At 47.1% G+C, this 21422-nt stretch overlaps 2 protein-coding genes across 4 annotated transcripts in view; both read right to left on the bottom strand.

Moving 5' to 3' along the window:
* TSPAN7 (tetraspanin 7) overlaps positions 1 to 21422 on the bottom strand; it is a 250411-nt gene that overhangs the window by 125962 nt on the left and 103027 nt on the right. The gene's annotated exons all lie outside the window — the stretch shown is intronic.
* On the bottom strand, positions 4581 to 6415 carry MID1IP1 (MID1 interacting protein 1). 3 transcript variants are annotated; one of them, XM_030264395.4, is made up of 2 exons: positions 5984 to 6415; positions 4581 to 5811 (listed from the first exon to the last, which is right to left on the bottom strand). In XM_030264395.4, the coding sequence occupies exon 2, from the start codon at positions 5654 to 5656 to the stop codon at positions 5162 to 5164; it is 495 nt and encodes a 164-aa protein (XP_030120255.1). In that variant the 5' UTR covers positions 5657 to 5811; positions 5984 to 6415; the 3' UTR covers positions 4581 to 5161.

Below are 21422 nucleotides of genomic sequence, written 5' to 3'. Positions count from 1 at the left end.
TATAGCTTCATTCCTTAAAACAAATTTTGACCTAAACTTGTCATATAAGTCTGTGGTCTGGGAAAAAAAAATTACAACATTAGTACTAACACATTTAGGTATTTCTGCTTGTTTAGGGGTGACAATGACAAATAACAGAAAAATGCACGCAAATCTGGAGATGCTTTTGCAATGCTCACCTAGATTGCACTTGCCTCAGATTTTGTGGCAGGTTATAACCCATTGTGCCCTTCTATTTCCCCTGTGTGTACTATCACTTAAGATCTTTGAAAGCAACTGACGTCATGTGTAGGAAATTGTGCAAAGTATTTGACACTCTCCCACGCAACATCCTTGTCTCTAAACTAGAGAGACGTGGATTTGATGGGTGGGAAACTCCATGGATAAGGAATTGGCGTGCTGATTGCACTCACAGAGTTGTGGTCAAGTGCAGAGCAGTGACCAAAGGTGCTCCAGGGGCGTCAGTATTGGGACTGGCACTGTTCAGCATCCTTGCTGGTGACATGGACAGTGGGACTGAGGCACCCTCAGGCACACGCTGGAGGGAAGGGATGCCATGCAGAGGGACCTGGACAGGGTGAGAGGTGGGCCTGTGGGAACCCTGTGGTCAAGCACAAGGTCCTGCATGTGGGTCAGGGCAATCCCAAGCACAGACAGACACAGGCTGCATGGAGAATGGGTGAGAGCAGCCCTGAGGAAAACAGCTTGAGGACGTTGTTTGATGAAAAGCTTGACATGATCCAGCAATTTGTGCTCAGAGAAAGCCAAATGTGTCCTGGGCTGCCCCGAGATGCAGGTCATGGGAGGTGATTCTGCCCCAGTGCTCTGCTCTCACGAGACCCCACCTGCAGTGCTGCATCCAGCTCTGGGGTCCCTGACACAGGAAGGACAGGCACCTGCTGGAGTGAGTGCAGAGGAGACCACAAAGATGATCAGAGGGCTGGAGCACCTCTCCTAAAAAGACAGGCTGAGAGGATTGGGGTTGTTCTTACAGCAGATTTCTGGAACCTAAAGAGGGCTACAAGAAAGCTGGAGAGGGGCTTTCGACACGGGCACATACAGACAGGAGAAGGGGAAATGGGTTCAAACTGAAAGAAAATAGGTTTAGATTAGATATTAGGAAGAAATGTTTTTACTGTGAGCATGGCAAGGCACTGGCACAGGTTGCCCAGAGAAGCTGTGGATGTCCCATCCCTGGAAGTGCTCAGGGCCAGATGGGCATTGAGCAACCTGAGCTAGCAGATGGTGTCTCCACCCATGGCAAGGGGATTTAAACTACACTTCTTTCTATCCAATTTTTTTTTTATGATCTTTGATCTCATTGGAATACGGTACCTATGGTACCTAACGCTGTTACCTCAATATAAATAATAAAAAAATTAAAAGTTTAAAAGTATGAATAATAAAAAGTAATACTTCCACTCCATCCCGTCCTCTACTCAAGACTTCAGAGAAAGAGGGAAAATTGCTCTGGACTTTTCTGCAAAGAGATTAGCTCTGTATCAAATCCAAAGGCATAGAAAGAGATGTTTTCTATTTCTTTTGTTTGTTTGTTTGTTTCCTGACAGAAGAGGGTGCAGAGCTTAAGTACATGATAATAAGATCCTAACAGAACCTTCCCTCTGACCACTAACATTCGTGCATCTTTCAGCAAAGCCAATCTACTGATGACTCACATTGTCTTGGTGCAAGAGCCTGTGCAGGGGAGAGGAAACAAACCACAAAACACGAATATCTTGATCTAGTTAGAACCCTCTGCAAGGAAGAGCTTTCAGAGGGAAAGTAGGAAGGTGACTTCCTACTAGCCTGACTCAGCTGAATCTGCTTCCAACAAGCACTGACCAGGCCATGATTCTTGTTCTTCCCATGGAACTCACACCCATCCTTTATTTTTATAGAGAGAAAGAGAGAGAGAAAAGCACGGCTTTCCCCTCCTTTGTCCTTCTTTTGTATACACAAAAACAAGAGTTGACTCATGAGCTATAATGACAGATACTGCACTTTCATATATTAACTGATGCATGCCATGAGCACTGTCCTTGAGGCTCCTTGGCTGTAAGATAACTTCTGCTGTAATCAATTTGTTAGTGCAAACAACTCTGAATCTCATTATTTACTGCTCTTCTAATGTCTGCCTTGCTCTATATGGAGTCTATTTCACTTAAGTGAGCTAAAAATGACAACTGCTTCTCACAGTGCATATCCCCTGTTTTGAGCATGGCTGTTTGGCAAGTTGTCTTTTTGCCTGTGTGTGGCTAAGAAGTTAAGTCATTTCCCAAAGTATTTGAGATCATGAAGATACATTTACATTAGACTGATGTAATTTGTCATTAACACAAGTACCAGATTAACTCTACCAGACCAGCCTGAAGGTTTGCTGAACTCTGTAAACAATTGGGAGACTTAAAGTGATCCAGTCCTTCAAAAGGAAACATAACTCCTTAATAACAAACCTAATTGTTTTATATAGTGCTGCTGACGGAATTTTTTCCCAATTTAGCATCTAACATACAAAACCTGCATTAAGACTCTGCAATCTCATCTTTGCTCACTGCAATGCCAGGAGTCAGCATTTACATAATTGCCTGACCACCCCACCTTTTAAGCCAAGTTGTTTTACACAACAGCCAGCAGCCAAGTCATGCCTGGTTTTATCTGTTGTTTTCTCCCCCCTGCATTAAGATATCACTTTCTTGATCCCAAGAGCCTCAATTCTCTCCCATGCCCTTGAGAAGGGGAAATTCTAAGGCAGCTTCCAGGTGGGAGGTGGCAGGAGTCTCTTCAGCTGCTGTGGCTCTCAGCAGGTTTTGCTGAGTTGGGATTAGCAGGGCTGCTGCCAGCCCAGCATGGGCCCCTGCATGGGAGCCACGTGCAATGCAGCAACTGCAGCTTAGTCACAGAGAGGGGCAAGGCAAACCCTTGAGTCACAGAGTCCTCCTCCTTCTCCTCTTACCCAAAGTTTTACCGGTAAGGAAATGCCACTTGTGCTGCCCCATAGCACAAGATTTCAGCTGCTCTTTCACCAAAACTTTTGTGCTTTTTATTTTAGAATGCAAAGGGAATGGATGCCATCATCATGGCTCTGCTGCATTAATGTAACACTATTTTTCTGACATTACTCATAGCCTAAATCAGCATCACATTGTCTCTTGTGCAACATTTAAACAGTATTGTCTAAACCCATACCGGGAGAAGTTACCAGGAGATCAAAAGGCACAGGGGTGAAACTGCAAGAGCTGCTTTTGTCTGAGGTTTTGCCTGTGGTTTCCAGCTGATGGAGTGCAGGGCCAGAAGGGAGCCACACAGCAGAACAGGTTCTCCCTCAGCCTTGTCTTCAGAACAGAGCTTCACCATCCAGCACAGGGCACTGCACCTTTCACATTGCATTAGCTCCACTGTGGGAAGACTGGCAAGCTGACATGTTAGGAAACCAGGGTAATCCCTCTCCTTGTTGCTGACTTTTTTTCCTGGCATCTTCCCAAGAGGGGAGGGGAAGAGGCACTAAAAACATTACGAAAAGAACAAGCATCGCCAAACTAAAAATTATCCAGCCTTACAAAGCTGTTCTTTACCCCAGAAGGGAAAAAAACCTTCCAATATATATATATTTTTAAACATAGATTCAGGCCAAGTGTTTTAACGTACACAAACATCTGCCAACGAGTACCATGTCTGGAGTGCTCATGCTTTACTACAACATCCTAACAGTTGGGCTGAAAAATAAAGTGCTAAGGAATATCTGAATTTAAACAAAAATATCCTTGAAGAGAAATATTCTTCTATTTTTAGAAGAAAAATCCCAAACCAACACCACCAAACAAACCCTAAATTTGATGACAGTAATACAAAGTGAAATCTCAGTATGTCTACAAATTTGGCATTTCAGTGCCTGAGAAAAAAAATTACATGATGTAAGGGCTTACATATTTATTAAACATTTATTCTCTGTTACGTATTGTATCACAACCAGCAAATGCACTTTGATATCAGAACTTAATGTTAGAACACAATCTAGACACCCAATTGTGAGGTACTTTACTTCAGAAAAATGAAAAAAAAAGTAGAGAGAAAGAAATCAATACAATCTGGACAATATAAAACCAATTAACTCCTGGAATCCAAGGAGGATTAGAGAAAAGAAATGCAAGAGACTGGGGAGGCAAGTCTGCCAGACCTATTCTGAGGGAGAGAAAAAAGCTCCCCACAGTACATTAAGATACTTCCCGAAAAAAGCAAGAGTCATTCCTCGGCTTTGGTCCAATTTCCATGAATCGCTGCCTGCAGAGTAACCATGACTCGATCTTCTCAGATTTTGTTAAAGAGGCACTGACCTTCAAGCCAGCACTCACACAGAGCAACTGCACTGTGCAGCTGGGAACAGCTCCCAAAATTCAGGCCATGTATGGTTAAGTTTAATATAGTGATTCAAACATTTTAGATGTGCCAAGTTATCATCACTGCCTAATTGCTTTGATGGAAAAAAAAAAAAAACACAAAGCCACAAAACCCCCTCTCTTGCAGAGAGATTTCTGTATCTAGTAAGGCAAGTCTGAATGTAACATAGAAGAAAAACAGAAGAATTCTAGATGTTAAAAATATCATTTAATTAAAGATAAATCATACCAAAAGTTTAGGTCACTCTTAGTTAATACATTTGCATTTATTTTAGAATATACTCTACATCTGAGTAAAAAAGTTTTAAATAAACTCCAGTACATGTACAACCATGGGACCCGCCATCTCTCCCACAACAGAGGGATGTTCCTTAGCTCACTGGGTTCCCTCCGAGGTGACAGAAACAATTTCGTGCCAGTTTCGTTATGTTCATCGGCTTGAGCGGAGCCTCCTCATCATCAGCCAGCAATGCCACCACCTCGTACGCACACGGGTTCAGCCTCCCTGCCGAGGCGGGCACAGCGCCTGCTCGCCCCGGACCGCACAACGAAAAAAACACGGAGGGGGGGTCAAAATAATTAATAAACTAGTATTGATTAATTTACATTTCTTTCTCTCGCTTGTGCGTTGGTAGAAAACCTGCTGCAGTCTCGGGAGCGCGCAGGGAAGCCCGGGCCCGGGGCGCTGCCCTCGGCCGCCGCAGCAGCGGCAGCGCCGGGCGGGGACGCGCCGCTCCCGCCGGCTCGGAGCCCCTTCCCCGCTGCGCTCACTGCCCCCAGCTGCTGACGCCGATCTCCTGCTTGTATCTGTTGGTGAGGACGTTGGCCTTGCGGGTGAGCTTGGAGAGGACCGAGTGGAGTCCGCTGAGGTGGTAATGGAACTGCTGCTCCAGGTCCTCCTCGCCCTCGCCCTCCTCGGCGGGCCCGCCGCCCAGCTTGTCCTTCTTGCGGGCGGCCTCCTCGCCCGCCGGCGGCTGCACCACGCCCCACTCGATGTCGTTGCGGATGGATTTGAGCAGCATGTAGTGGCTGTACATGTCCCTGCGGGAGAAGTAGGCGCCGGGGTCGCCGGGCGGCAGGGCAGCATCCCGGGTTGGGCACACGGCGCCCGCCGCGTCCAGCTCCTCCAGCAGCAGCGGCACGTCGCGCAGCAGGCTGGGCACCATCACCGTCTGGTCCATGTTGTTGACGGCGCCGATGAAGCGGTTCATGGCGTTGAAGAGGGAGTACTTCTGGCTGTACGAGTCGCAGATCTGCATCATGCTGGCGGCCGGGCAGGCGTGCTCAGCGACGCGGCTGGGACCGGACCGCGAGGCTCCTCCGGCGGCGACCTCCTCCTCCTCCTCCTCGGCGCTAGCGGCACCGGCCGCCCTCCGTCGCGGCCTGGGCTCGGCGGCTGCCCGCGATCAGAGTCCTGCTGGGAGGCGGCGGCGGAGGCGCCGGGGTTAGAAGCGGCGCTCCCTCCTCCCTCCCCCAGCCCGCCTTCCCGTCCTCCCGTCCCCTCCCGCCAGCGCCTTCTCCTCCCCCGCCGCTTTATCCCCAGCCCCGTGCCCTCCCTTCAGCCCTCCCCTCTCCGTCCCCTCTCTCACCCTCCGCTCCTCCGCCTGCCCTGCCGCAGCCGCCGGGGTTCGCTGCCGCCGCTCCCCTCCGTACAAAACTAGCCAAAACGCAGAACTTTCCTCGCAACTCCTCCCGGGAACCGGGTGTCGGGAGTGCCCAAGCGAACGGCAGCTCCGCACCGCGCCGGTAATTAAAATTCAAGCGGTCCCCAGCCGCCGTGCCGCGGAGGACGGCACCCACCGCAGTTCGAAGCTGTTCCCCGCCGCCCGTGGCCGCACACCCATCCCCGGCGCCGTATTTATAGCGCGTATCTTACAACAAGGTGTTCCCCAGCGCCACCCCCCGCGCCGCCACGCCAGATAAAGGCGGCGGGCGGCGGCCACGGCGGCTCCGCCTCTCGGCCCCCAGCGGGGGAGGGCGCCGGGAGCAGAGCCCGTACCGCGGGCGTCCCGCGGGGGCCGGGCCGCGCTGGCTTGGCGCTGGCGGCTGAAACCGAAGCCGCGGGGGAGCCGCTCTAGTGCGGCGGCGACTCTCTCGTACTCCAGCTCTGTGACAAGGCAGCGGCGGCCGCAGAAGGCTCCCCAGCGCCGGTGCGGCCGCGGGCACGGGGGGCAGCGAGGGGCACGGGCACCGAGCGGCGCTGCGGGCGGGGCGGGGCGAGCGACTGGCGGGTGATTGACAGCCCGTGCCGCGGGACACGCGGGCCCCGCGTGCTGCCCGCGTTCTCCCGGGCCGCCCATTGGCTGCCGGGCGTGCGGCGAGCGTGACAGCGGCTCCGCCTCCCCGCGCGCCGCGTGCCCCAGCGCCAGTCGGGGAGGGCGCGGGCTGCGTGTGGGCGCCGGGCCAGGCTTGCATTGCCGCCTCCCAGCAGCGCGCCAAGAGCCGCGGCTCCCCGGCGGCCATCCCGCGCCGCGCCAGCCCGGGGGCTCGGGGGGAGCCCGGGCAACCTTCGAGCAGCTTTTGGGCCGCCTTTGTCTGCGCCCCGGCGCGGGGCGGCCGCCATCACCCCACAGCCTCACCTCCGGGGCCAGCCAATCGGCGCGCCGCCGTGCTCCCCCCGCCAATCAGCGAGCCCCGGCAGCAGCCAATCGGAAACAAGAGCGCCCTCCCCCCAACGCCCCCGCCCTGGTAACGGGCGGGCTGGCCGCGGGTCACGTGGGGCCGGCGGCGCGGTTGCCGTGGTAACGGCGGGAGCATCGCCCGGCGGGCCGGGCCCGCGGTCCTGAGGGGAGGCCGCGGTCGGGCAGCCCGGCCCGAGAGGGGCCCGGCTCCCTGTGCCAGCCCGCCCTGCTCCCCACTGCCTCTGTGCTCCCCGGACCCCGCCTGGCCCCGGCCCCGAGGCAACGGGCCGCTTCCCTGGGTGCCAAACCAGGCCCCCCTCGCCGCAGATACTCGCCGTCAAGCAGTAGCCAGAGATACCGGCTGGTATAAAATTATGAGTTGTTCGCCGATAATTCACTCCGAGGAAAAGAAGAAATTATCTCACCGGGCCAGAAAATTGGCCGCGACGTATATTTGCATCTTTATATAGATGCAGTGTGTCGTTAATAGACCATTAACAGTTTTGCTGCCTTTAATTGAAATACAGCCTCACTGAATGTTCAATAAATTGGAAAAAGCAATAAATCTTTGGAAACGAGGGGAATTGGTTTATTGTCCAGCTTTTCAAATTAAAGCAATTAAAAATTTGAACAAATTAAAACTGAATTCTTTACCTGAGGTTGCAACACACTAGGGTCTGATGTGTGTTGGCACAAACAACCCAGCTTGGAGCTGCAAAGAGGGGAAGTACATGAGTCTTCAGTGTGATGGTATTATACGAATTAGGACCTGAACAGGAAATTTGTTTCCCAAGAGGTTTAGCTGCACATTATACTCTCAGCTGTAAATGTTTCCTTATTTTAGTAAGGCATGTGCCTCACCAGTTAGGCTGAGGCAGATCATATTCAAGCCAAACTTAACAGCATAAACGAATTGACTTTTATTTTATTTTTGTTTTTACCTTCCTTATGTTCTGATCGATTTTGATATGTGATATAAATATCCTTGGTACATATAATGTACATCATGAACACAAGCCTGGGTAGGTTTGATTGCTCTTCAGTTCAAACAAAATAAAGAAGCACATATTCCTTACTCCAGTGGTATGTAATTGACGTGGCTGTGCACATGAGAGGAAAAGAAACGGCACTTTTTCCACTCCTCTTGAGGAAAAGATGATCCCATTTAAGGCAAAAAACTTTTGTATGCAAGTGGCATTTATTTGAAATGTGTCCTCTTCTGAATGATCTGATTATCGTGGCTGTGCAGGCCCTGCAAGGGGAGTCAGATGGAAACCCCTTATCGTGCTCTGAGCAATGAGGAAGTTTGCATATTTGCTATCTGGCAGTTCAAAAAAGTGTAAATGTGTACCTTTGCCCAGCACAGTCCTGGATAAGGCGACACACAACAGTAGTCTTTATCCAGCACCTCAGCTGGGTGCAGCACTCCTGATGTACAAGCCCAGCAGTGTGAGGTGAAAACATCTTTCTGCTCAAATCAACTTGGTTCTGCTATTCAGGAAAGCAGGAGTCACATAAAAGTTACTATATTAGCTAAAAACCTTTAATTTTCCCTGAAATAATGAGGGCTGGTGGTGTTCAGCCCTTTCTGGACAAGAGCCTTCTTTCTTTCTTTTTCCTGAAGAAGATCAGGGATGAGCTGTAGCTGTTGCTATTTAGCTGTTCCTGTTACTGAGCTATTAATGGCATTAACTGTTTGACTTAGCTGTAAACCAGTCTTTAGCCCCAGGAGCCCTGAAGGTTGATGCTACAGAGGTTGGCTATAGGAACAGAGCTGCTACTGGCCTGTCTCCTCTGGCAGCATTAGCAGCTGTGCAGTGTTTTTCAAGCAAAGACAGATGATTCTGTCAGCCTGGGTGGGTTTTCATACCATTTGCGAGGCCTATCTAATTTCTCTGTTCAGTGGCAACAGGATAACAAACCGTCTTTGTTCACAGTTTTCCCAAGACACGTGCTGGCACGGAAGAGGTGCCACTGGCACGCTGCAGACCAGAAATGGCTTCACTTTGGTGGCTATGAAGTTGTTCTGCTGCACAGTGTTTGCAAAATAAGATGAGATCTTGTGCGGGCAAGAAGTGATAAATATGTGCAAATATTTAATGTCGCATTCTTCAGGCTCGGAGCGCCATTTGGGCCAGCCTTGAAGGGCAAAATCTCTTGGGAATTTCACTTCCTCTCATAATATGTTGTCAGTGTGGCATGGCAGATTAGAGTTCAGCCTTGGAAACTGCGAGTTCTTTCCTTCTATTCCTATCTGACATACATTTTTGCTCAAACCTGTGAACTGCTCCCATCATTTCGGGGAGCAGTACAGATCCATGCATTTAACACTTTTTTCTCTTTCTGCAAACGAGTCCAATTGTACCAAACGCTGAACCAGGAAACCCGTCATTTCTCATCCAGAAGGAATGTATGTAAATTTATCATCTTAATTGATGCCTCTCCATGAGGTTCATATAATCAGCCCTTGTAGCTTAACATGCTAATGAACAGGGTAAGTAGAAATCTAATATATTAAAGGAATGCAGACCAATTTGTCTGAGCCCTGCTGAGACCTGCAGTGTAAGTTTTGCAAAGATTTACTCATCTCTCTGCTATCTTGCACTTAGCTGCCTTTTACTCCTCTTTCTGTTGATCCTCTGCAAGTGGAGTGATTCTCCCAAGTGCACAGAAGCCTCTGTGAGGATGTGCAGTGGGGCAGGAGGATGTTTGGAGGAGGCAGTGGTGATGGTAAATCCCCTTTCCCTGTGGCACACACAGAGATGTGTGTGAGACCACACACTGCCGGGAGCAGCACGAGAGCTCTGCATCCTCACATCCAGGCACAGAGCAGCAATGCCTGGTGAAAAGTGTGAGATCCAGCAGGAGATGTGCTGGCAGTGGGATCAGGGAGCAGTGCTGGGCAGGTAGGCAGCTGTCTCAGGCAGCTGAGGTGCCTGGCTGCAGTTTGCTCCTGTGTCTCTCTAAATCTGTCAAATCCTTGCTTTCTCAGCTTTCCTGGAAATCATTACACGCATAGCTTCAATCTGTTTGCCAGTTACACTGGATTTTCAGGGCCTGGGATCATCTAGCTAGCGCTGTGAGGTCGAAACAGGCTGAATCCTCTTCCTCCTTAAAGGAGACGGTGGGATAAATGCTGCCACAGACTGTTTGCACGGCGTGTGCATAGCATCCCTCTCCCCTATCTCTTGCCAGCCTCATCCATCTTCCCTGGAAGCTGGTCTGAGCAGGCACTGCAGTGTGCAGTGCCCAGGACAGCAGCGGTCCTTTTCAAATGGCTCCTTAGTGCTGCCATAATAAGCCTGATAAATAAAACATGGCTTGCAGACACGGATTTACTGGAGAGGGCTAAGGGGGCTGTAGCTCGCTCATTAGTATCTCCCGGTGCAGCATGTGTGCTCCTCATTATGTGGCACAGTGGCGGTTGTCTAGTCATCCATGATGAGGCTGCAGCCACTCCAAGGATGCACCAGGGATCCCAGGGATTCTTTTCTTTTTTTTTTTTTTCTTCCTTCTGTGTTAATAATAGGAATTTAGAAGAAAAAAAAAAGAGCTTGAATATGAAGAGGATGAAGGGGAGAAGATTGCAACTAGGTCTGATTTTTTTCCCCCCTGCGTCTCCCTAAGTCAGCAGCAAATGCAGAGAAATCTGTATAGCTGTGATAATATGGGACTGGCATGAGCAGGATTGAGACCTCTGTACTGCACAAACTCCTATTTTGGGTAACTCTGTTTCCGTTCATTCTAAAGTGCTGCTCAAACTTGTGGCCCAAGTATAAACTTTATCATCTCTCTCAGAGTTTTTGTCTTCTATTCAAGGGAAAGGAAACAATTTGGCTGACTTCAAGTCCCCCAGAGCTGGGGACTCAGGAATCTGAGTTAATCTGAGTGTGGTTTATGGAGGTTTGATCCAGCTTTTCTTTCTGGCTGTTGCTTAAATCCCTCCTACCTCCCGCATACAAGTTGCAACCGCATCATCTTAGTAACCCTGTGACCAAGAAGCATGAGAGTCTCCTCTGAGGCTGTAATCTCACTCTAAACAGCTCTCTGGTGGGTGCTCATGAGTGGTAATACATCATGCAATTTTCTCCTTTAGAGGTTTGTGGTGTCATCTCCACCGTGATCCCTGCCCTGCCTGGCCAGTGCTGGCGAGCCAGAGTGCAGGGCCTGCCTGGGAGAGTGTTCCTGGCACAGCTCTGGGAGCGTGGGGTCATGAACAGTGATAGCAACATCCACCCCTTCCTCTTTGCCTCTCGGCCACGCTCTGGCAGGAAAGAAACCTGTTTAGGATGGCAGGGGACTTCACTGGTGTAGCAAAGTATCCCTCAATAAGCTCAGGACTTTTCTGTAATGGTATTTAATATGCAGATAGTCAAACGAATGCCACTGTGATATATTTTTATGGACAAATATTATATATTAAGCCCTGATTTATACGTTCGAGCGTAATACCTGGGGCTCTGAGGAGAGCCTTTAATCTCTGTCAGCGAGGCAGCACGCATGCTAAAGCGCCGAGTAAATCTGCACGGGAGTGCCGAACTGAGCGCGGCATATATCAGACTTCTTCCGCCTGATAAAATTAAATACACCAGACCACCTTTCTGGGACATTACCGTGCTGATACACGGGGGTTGACAGCAGGAAATATCCATCTGTTCTTCCCACTCTGACCCAAACCTGCACCATTCCTGCTGCATCCCAAGGGTGCCACCTCAAGGTCCCAGAAGCCGTTCCTGGGTGGAGGAAGGTCTGTGTCTGCGACGTTCCCCCTGTCCTTCCATCACCTCGCTCCCCTGTGACCGCCCCTGCCCTATTTCCCCTTCATCAGCACGCGTAGTAAGGTGAGCATCACCTCAGCATGTAGCTGCGCATTTAATAATCTCAGCAGCTCAACTGTTTTTATCCGAATCTCCCTCCTGAACTGATAAATCTAAATTGCGCATTTTCTAACCCGCTTCGGCTGAGGGGGGAAGCTCGCAGGTATCCTCAGGTGACGCTCGGGCTCTGCCGCGCCTCTCCGGCTCCATCTACTGCGCTTTCCTGGGAATGCCGGCCCTGCCCGCCCGCTCCCGCCGGAGCCGGCGGAAAAACGGGAGCTCTGGTTTTCTTTGAAAGGCCCAGAGCTGTCCAGGTGGTGAAACAAATGCGATACAAATACAATACGTGTTCGTACAGTCCTGCGAATGGTAATTGCTCGTTGAGAAGCAGTCACTGATTTTCAGCGCCTGGCTTGCTGCTGGATTCTCCGCGAGAAGGAGCAGAACAAAGGTGGCCACTGTCACCGAAGCTGTCCGTGTGTCCGGCGGAGCCAGAATTGGGGACACGGCAGGACGAGGGGCTGGAGGAGAGCTCTGTGTGGAGAGGAGGGGGCCTGCCTAGGAACAAATCTGCTTGCTGCCAGAAAATGCCAAGGGGAAGAGAATCAGCTTGGATTTCTGCCGTCTGATGGGGTCTTAGAGGGTGGGACTAGAAGCAGCAGAATTTTCTTGTGAAAGTCCTATCTCTTCATCTTACATTCAGTATTAAGAGAGAAGCTGCTCTGAAAGAATATCCTACTTTTCCTGGCTCTGTAGCTCAGAGTTGACATGGAGGCGTTATGTGTCCTTATTATAAGCACTCCTATTATAGTGTGGTTTTGGCTGCAGGATGCTGTGTGTGGTTAAAGAGGACTATTACAACCAAAAATAGTACCAGAGCTTCCCGAATGCTATGACTGTTATGAATTTGCAGGATTAATATTTAGTTGCTCTACAAAAAGCACCAAAAGCTTTTTGGAAGTCAAAATCAGAACAAAGTAGTGCTATGGACTGCATATAACTTTTTTTTTTTAGTATACCTATTAATAGTGTATGTTTCTGTAGGTGATAGATTAACGTAAAAATAATGCCAGTTTTTCAGGGTTGTAAAACACAAGGTACATCATATATTATTTTTTAATTGAAACTCAGATTATCTTTTTGAAATGAATTTGTTTCAATGGCAAGTAACATATTTTTCCACAGTCCTTATGAAAACTGGAAATAAGGTAGATTTGGCAGCTTAGCCTATGAAGTTCTGGGGCAAGTCTCTAAACTGAAAGACCACAGGGTTTTGTCCTGGCTTTGATGAAGTTCTGAAAAGAGCTAAATTAAATCCATGCTGTAGCCATATGTGTAATTTTGTTCTACTGTAATAGCTTATAGCTGTCAGTGAATTTCTCTGCACTCCCAGCATTGAGTAAGGGATGACACAAGAGACTGAAGGTTACTCTCTCCAGCAGTAACATGCGTTTGCAGCCTTAAAATTATTACAACAGCATTTTTTTCTTTTACATGGCTGGAGAGAATCTGTTTTTGCAGTAAAATTTGTATTTCAAAGCAGATTTTTGTGTCCATCATTGTTGGTGGTTTACAAGATTTCTCTTCCTTCTCCCACCCCCCCACCCCCATCTGGGGATATGGGAACAAATGAAATAAACCCTTCATAAAAAATAATTTTGTCCAGGTGGAACATAAATCAGCCAAAAAAATATTATTCTACATGGCAAATAAAAAGCATATGCTGTATTATTTAAAGCACAGCCTCCATATTCACATACAAAATTAATGCTACAGTGGGAGGTAAAACTGATGGAGGCAGACAATGAAAATATTAGGAGTAAAACATCATGCCAGGAACAATTCAAGCAGAGCCACTTGCAGGGTCATGGTCGTATTCCATTTCAAATGGGCATGGAAATACACTGTGGGTTATTCTTCTCCAGAGATGCACACATAATAAGCACCTGCTCCCCGTGTCTACTCTTCCCTTTTAACTGTTGATTTATTGGATGTTTCTGAAAGCTGTGGCCAGGCTTGTGAGGGATATATAACGTGGTGCCTGCAGGAAGGAAAGGGAGTGGGCAGACGAGCTGCCACGCTTCCCGTCCCTACTGGGGGGTGAAGGGTGAGAGGATTCCCAACAAAAGCTGCCTGCTCCTCAGCTTCCAAGGCAAAGGGCACCTCTGGAAAGTAAATCATAGCCATTGTGCCTGGCTCACACCTAGGAAAGTAAAAAAAAATTGTAAACTGTGCTCCTTGTCTCAAACTGGAGGGAATGGTGGGTTGAGAGGGGAAACATGCAGCGTTCAGCAGTCTAAGGCACAAAAAGGGATCTTTGCCATCACTGGGTATTTGTCTTCCATGTCATCAAGGAAATGATATATGAGTATAAAACATAATATTGCATGTGTTTTAAATAATTTGCAGAAGATTGTGAATCCACTCTTGTTACATGTGTGGGAAGGTACTACTACTACTGCACCACATACTACTGCTCCCTACTACACTGGAGACAGTATCAACAGCAAATATTTTATTCTCATTGTGGTTCTCCCCGGGCTGAGAGGGGTTTTCACTCCATTCCTCCTCTGAAGTGGAGCCTCACTAAGTAAGAAATGAACACAATCTTCAGATAATGTTGGAGAGATGTTACCACAAAGAGACTTTTAATTAATATGTTTATTCCTTTAATTTAACAACAACGACAACAACAACAACAAAAAAAAGCATGCAGAGAATGTTCCTGCTCTCTGCCCTTCTATTTCACTATTAACTGATATTTTCTTCTCTGCAGCAGAGTGGAGCTTTGCAGCCATGAGGTCTTGAGATATTCTTGTCTTGGTGGCCCTTGAAATATAATGATAGAGCATGCTCATTTAGAAACAAAAGAAAGAAAATTATATTTAATTAAAAATGTGAATCAGAAAATGTAGGGCTATTGAGAATCATCCTGAACCGGACATGCTGTGTACATGGCTAAAACAAAGATGCACTGTAGCAACTGGAGTAATTCATGGTTCATCTCCCCTATGATGGTAAGCAGTTTATTGACCTAGAACTACAAAATCATTCAAAATGACATTTGGCAATGCTGAACTTCTGACACAAATCCCCTGAAGTAAGGAAATGGAGAGGGCAGCCACATTACCTTCAACTGAGCCCTGCTGTGTCTTTAAATAGCAGCAGGAGAGGTACACCTAATTCAGAAAGGTAAAAGGGCATTATAGGAGCAAGAAACTCCTGCATTTTAGCCCTGGCTCTGTCAATGGTCCCGAGTCTGTCACCTCTGGGCCAGACATTCAGGTGTTATTCAGCCAGAGTGCAGGCCAGGCTTTACACAGAGCTTTCTGTGCTCATTCCTGAACAAACACCAAGTCCTGGTGGTGCCTGCTGGGAGCTTTTGAAGAAGGATCCCTAAGGGCTGATGGCACAGGGTCGTGATGGAGCTGTGAGTCCACCCCAGGCACAGCTCTGCTTGTCACACATCTCAGTCAAGGCAAGGCCTGGCTCCTTATGTGTTGTCACCTGCAAGGACACACAGCCCTGGCCATTTGCTTCAAGGACCTGCACAAATGCATGGGCAGGAAGGAAAATCAACAGACCTTGTCACTTGCCTGGCAGGTTGGTTCCTGGCCAGCAGAGGATTTTTGACTCAGTGTGAACGTTTTTCTTTGACAGGCCCGTTGCAAGGAAAACATGTTTCCCAGCCTGATCTGCACACATGGATCATGTCTGCTCTGCCATGGAACTGGAAGGGGATTTTGGGCACAGAGTTGCCAGAGGGCACAGCCACACTTAGAAAGCAAGCACACCTCCCAAAATAGGGAGATGTGAGTTTACTCTCTGGTGTCTTTCAGCTCAAGTGGTCCAGTAATCTCAATTGCTATAAATAGCACCACAAATGTTCTTCCACAGAAGCTTTATCTTTTGGCTGATGCCATCCCTCTAAATGTTAAGAGACAGTTGTGCCCAGTTTTTGCTGTAGCCAAATGGGACTAGAAGGAAATCAATAGCCCCATTTTGCCTGTCACTTACTTCAGCTTGATTTGAACCCACATCTGTAAAGCTGAAAGCTTTTGTAATCATTGTTGTTGTGCCTCCCCCAGCCAGCCCACCTCTGAGAATTTCATATTCCTACATTTTAAGAAGAAGTATATTAGACAATCAAAATACATGTTTGTTTAGTTTTAATAAGTTTTAAATCAACACTTTTTCTGTTATTAAAGCTGTTCCAGAAAGACACTGATTTGAAAGGAGACACATCTGCTCAGAGCAGACTTCCATAACTCATTCAGAATTATTGGTCATACCCACAATATTAGTGATAAAAATTGATTATCCATTCCCACTTGCTTCATGATCCATAGCTTTTTTTTCATTTGTCTTGTAAGTTGGTTTATACAGAGTGAGGCAGTGTTATTTCAATAACCAAGGATGAGCACGATACACCTTACTAAAAGCCCACACTAGCAGAAAGTAGGATTTTTTAATGTTAGCATTGTCCTGTCCTGAAGGTAGAAATAATCTAGATTTGGCAAGTATCTGGACTTCTTTTAACCCTGAAGAGCAGACGCTCTTCTGTCAGTGTGTGTGCACTGCCCACTTGGGCTCACTGCTGCCCTTTTATCCCCAAGTGCAAAGTCTGGGACTTGGTAGAGCACTGTGATTTAAAGAAGAGTATTCTGAGATCCCTAGCTCATTTTGAGACTGCCACCAGCAGCTCATAGAAGGCAAGGGAAAGGGGGAAGGACTGAATATTGCAAAGATGGAGAGAAAAATTAAAGGGAGAGAAAAACCTCGAAGCTTCTGCAAAGCTTTCTGAGTGAAAGCTCTGTTTTGAACATCATGTTTCAGCAGCATGGGCTCAGCTGCTCCCAAGAAGGGCACCTAAGATACCTCCAACAGGGTGACATCTTGACCATTGGCATCCAGAGCCTTATACACTCTCCTGCAGCTGCTGGGGAGAGGAGGAACATTCCTGCCATCAATCCTGTGTTCCCAAGCATTGATAGGACAGAGAAGTTTGGATATCCCCTTCTGATGAAACTGTAAATGTTGCAATCTCCAGCTTAAGTTGATCCTTGGAGTCTAACGGGTAGATATGATGGGAGAAGGGAGGTAACCTTTAAATGCTATTATTTGTGCCATTGCAGTTGTGAGGATGAGTTTATTGACATGACCTTAACTCCTTGTTAAGAGAGTGATTAAACCGTGACACTCCCTTAAAAAAAAAAAAAAAAAAAAAAAAAACTAGAGAGGGATTTACTGGCCTGCCCAGAGATTTTTTTTTTTTAAACTTAGATCTAAAAGGTTTTTGTTATTTGATCCAAAACTGGATCCTGAGGATTCCACCCTTCCCTCTGTAACTCTTTTTAGCATAAATAGGTATTGTCTGCACACAAGGGAAAAGGGAGAACAGACTCCTAATACAATTACTTCACACCTTAATTCCATAGGTGATATCTTCCCTCACAGAGTTAAACACCCAAAGCAGAGACTGACATGAATTGAAAGAGGAGGTATTTCCATTTGGGACTATTAAATGTAAATCTCTTTTTGTTCAGTAAGGGGATGAGACAAGTTTTACCAGTCTGTTACCGTATAATCTCTTTTTGAGCGAGGACCGCTTGTCCTGCGCGGGATCAGCGCAAGGCACTGCTGCCAGCAAGAGCAGCAAGAAAATCAACCACGTCTACATCCTCAGCATCCCCTCAGCTCGGTGTTTATGAGCTGCAGCCGATCTCCAGGGCGATCTGTGCGGTTGGAAGGAGGGAGGCAGAGCATGCGGTAGCAAGGCAGGAGGGTGATGTGCAGCCCCTCCTCCGCCAGGTGCCCGCGGGACCGGGCCGGGTTCGGCCGCGCTGCCACAGCCGGAGCTGCTTTGCCATCTAGTGCCGCGCCTCCGGATTGCAGCAGGAGCCGGGAACCGGCTGTACGGCCCGCCTGGCATTGCCCAACTCCAGTTTGGGATGGTTTTGGGTTTTTTTTCAGCATTAAATCGCATCAATGTGTGGGAATCCAGGGCTTCCCTCTGGCTGCCCTGGGACCCTGGCAGGGGTCAGGAACCCCCCTGGACAGAGCCCCCAGAGACACTGTCTGTGATCTCTGTCCATGGAAAAGAGTTTTCAATCTTACAGGATGAATTACAAGCTCTGAGTGTTTGATATGAGTAATAATTAAGTGTGGCAGGGGTGCAAAAGTAAAATTTTAGGATTCTAGATTAGGGGTCCAAAGGGGACAAGATGGAGGAAGTTGGGTGTGTCTTGTCCTTTTTCTCCTTCTTCATTCCCTCCATGTTTCACTGTGCTGTTGGCATTTTTCTATTGGTTTAGGCTGGGGACACACTGTTCAACGTAGGTGACAGATATTAGCACATTATTGTAAATATAGCACAGGTAGTTTCTGGTATTTAATGTTTGTAACATCCCACTGAGGGCAGAGCCCCACACGCTGCCCTGCAGGACAGACCTGTTATAGATAAGCAAGAATAAACAACCTTGAAAACCAGCACAGACGAATTATGGCTTCTTCTTTGGCAATGGGGCAGAAAGGCAGAGACTTTTTACAATCTCGGAATCATCAATACTCACAGATTCCTACCTCAATGTTCCATGTGCTGCAATGGCTGCGTAGCTGTGCCTGGAAGAAGCGGTGGGTGTTTGGTGCGGTCGATAGATGTGGGAAGGGAATAAATCACTGGTGGCCACATGAGCTGCCTGTGAGTAGGGAAAACCCTTCCCTCACTGATTTGCACTCACCTAAAAGTGGATATTTCATGTAATTCAGATCTCCTGATTTAGGGTTGGAGCCGCTGCAGCACTTTTGCTTCCGCTCAGCTATTTTGGCAAATGAGGCCGCTTGGAGCTGTGGGGACACGGGTTACAAGGGATGGGAGCAGAGCCAGGTGAATCCGTGTCAGTGGCACTGAGTAATGGATCCCATCAGCTTTGTGGACCCTCCTCTCACCTGGAAATTGTCCACGAGTAGGTCACTATTTTCTCACATTAACTCATTCTTCTAAATTACTGGGTGAAAAATTTCAGTGAACATAGGACATCCCTAAAGGATGTGCAGGCAGTTTATTGGGGAGTCCCGGAGTCACAGAAATTATAGCTGGTTGACTGGAAGCACAAGAACATTGTACTTAAGCCTTTTGGTCCAGACACACAGAGCTTACTCACGTGTATGAATTTCTGATTTACTCTCGGAAATAATTCTCCCCTGTTCATTTAGAGAGTGCTGTGTCTACAAACTTCAGGGCTATGACATTTTTTAAGACTATAACTGGATATGAAAAAGTGCCTGAGATGCAAATCCAACCTAATTTCCCATAAAGTACAAATTAATATTTACTGAACCTTTTAGTTTTAGGTTTGATTTCAACAAATTCTAGTCACCTCTGAAATAGAGAGGGCATAGATAAGTGAGTTTGGCTGCCTCACAATCAGTTCCCAGCATGTAGAACTAAAAGGTCTCATGCTTCATGAACTGAATTTAATAGGGACAGGTTTGGACTTTGAATACCATTTCCTTAAAGAAGAAAAAAACAATATTTTTGTTGGCAACCAGTTTCCAGAGGAGTTTTAGAAATAATTTCAGGTTTTGTTATGTAAAACTTCCATCCTTTCCAACACCACACAAACATCTTTACAGGCCTAGGAAATTGTCATAGGGAGGAGTTGGCATTGCCTGGGTAAAGGACAAGCACGTAAGTGTGCCAAGAAGCTTAAAAAGAAGATAATGATGAGGAAAAGCAAAAGGAGACTGAGTTAAGCTGGAGACTGAGACAATCAGAAAGTGTGAAGACAACAATAATAAACTAATGAGCTGTTTTCAAAATGCCTCTCCTGCTGCACAGGAAAACAGGGCAACAGATGTGCCACCACAAAGAAAACTTGGCAGGTTTCAGGTAAAGCCATGCCACACCCTGTAGGCTTGGTGAGCTATGAATAATACCAAAGTTTCATTTTACATGCTAGCACAGGCTATATTGTCATCTACAATTCAAGTCTTTAGCTGGGAGGTTATTGGGTTTTCTATCAAGAGAGAATAAGAAAGAGGTGTCTGAAGACAAGATCCAGCGAGACCTGGTTTTCTGCAGATCCATGGCTGAAGGCTGAGCACCTAAGAGGAATTTGTACTGTGTAATAGCAGCCATGCCCACACTGTACCCTTTCCCTCAGCTGGGAATATGAATGAGGTCTTTTTCATCCACCTTCCTGCTTTCATGCACCCCACAGGAAATGTCTGTCTTAGACATCTTTGGCCCCCTGTCACATTTGGTTAAATTGGGTGGTAAGTTTGAAAACTATTGAGGTTACCTGGACTCAAAGTCAACAAATGGCTTGAATTAGTCTGTTTTCCTTCACAAACTCTAGTTATTCAACACAGAGTTGGAGGGATAAAGGCTTCAGCCTTTAAAAAGGGATTCTATTGCAGCAGAAAGGATGACCTTTTCTAAGCCTGGCAAGCATTTCCATCATTATTAACAATCGTGACTAATAAAGTTATAAAAATAACAGCCGAGCTTTTATGTAATAGCTTACATCTCAAAGTGCTTTTCAGCTTATTTTCTGCTTTCAGAGCAATTCTCTCAAAATTCATTGCATTTTTTGCAGTGTTGCTATAGCTCAGTCCCTTCATGGATAGGACAAAGACAATAATGGATTGCAGCCCACTGCACATCAGTAGAGGGAGGGGAAATTTTAGGCAGAGACATTCAGATAGATTCCTACTTGTTCATAAAATGTCAGGGTTTCTTTCATATTAAAGCAAGGAAGACAGGACTTAGATAGGAGATGTCTTATTCAGTGCTTTTTTTGCTAGGCTGGGCAAACTGTGAGCATCTTTGTGGGTGAGACATCCCAAAGCCAATCTCCCATCAATACAAGCAGCTGGGTTTGGATCAGAGTTGTACTGTGAGTACAGGAGCACAGCAATGTTGATTTTATGAGATGTACAGTGATGTGTGATCTCACGGATCCTAAAACATCCAGAGCACACACCAGATAATGCCTCAGATCCAAACTGAGTAAATGCCTCTCTTCTGAGGACTTGAATGCCAAAGATGTGTTCAAAGGCACAGAACAGGCCATTGAAAATCTTTTGAAAGGATTGCTGCTGAGCTGTGGTTCAGTTTAACTTTTGGGGCAGGATATTTGCTTGTATTCTTACAAAAATGTGATCTGTGGAGTCTCTGCATGTATTAGGATATGCATACAAAGAGATGGAGAGGGAAAAATTACTGAATACTTTTTACTCTACAGATTCTAAAATAGATGGTAGTTACACATTGAGGGGAGGCTGAACTTGCCTGCTATCAGCACAGAGACTATGATTGTGCCATTTAGAAAATATGCAGAAAGGGTACTAGAACATTTATTCATTAATCTTAACAGTATTTAATTAAGGTATTATTATCATTGTTATTATTGTCGTTCTTTTTCTCCCAGTGACTGTGCAGAGAGAATGACTAAATAATTTGGAGAGACAAAACATGATCAGGAAAGAAAAAGGTTTCTAAGCACTTCATTTCCTTCCATCTTGTTCTCTCCAGAAAGGAGAATAAAATCCCATGGTTTTTGAACAGCACTTTGGGCAGGAGACAG

The sequence above is a fragment of the Taeniopygia guttata genome, chromosome 1 (genome assembly GCF_048771995.1).
Source record: "Taeniopygia guttata chromosome 1, bTaeGut7.mat, whole genome shotgun sequence".
NCBI classification, from domain to species: domain Eukaryota; kingdom Metazoa; phylum Chordata; class Aves; order Passeriformes; family Estrildidae; genus Taeniopygia; species Taeniopygia guttata.
Note: the sequence above shows the minus strand (reverse complement) of the source record. Positions and strands in the feature narration are given on the sequence as shown.

Bases quoted from the DNA above. Each gene is read 5' to 3' on its own strand.
- MID1IP1 (XM_030264395.4), bottom strand. From the start codon at position 5,656: ATGATGCAGATCTGCGACTCGTACAGCCAGAAGTACTCCCTCTTCAAC.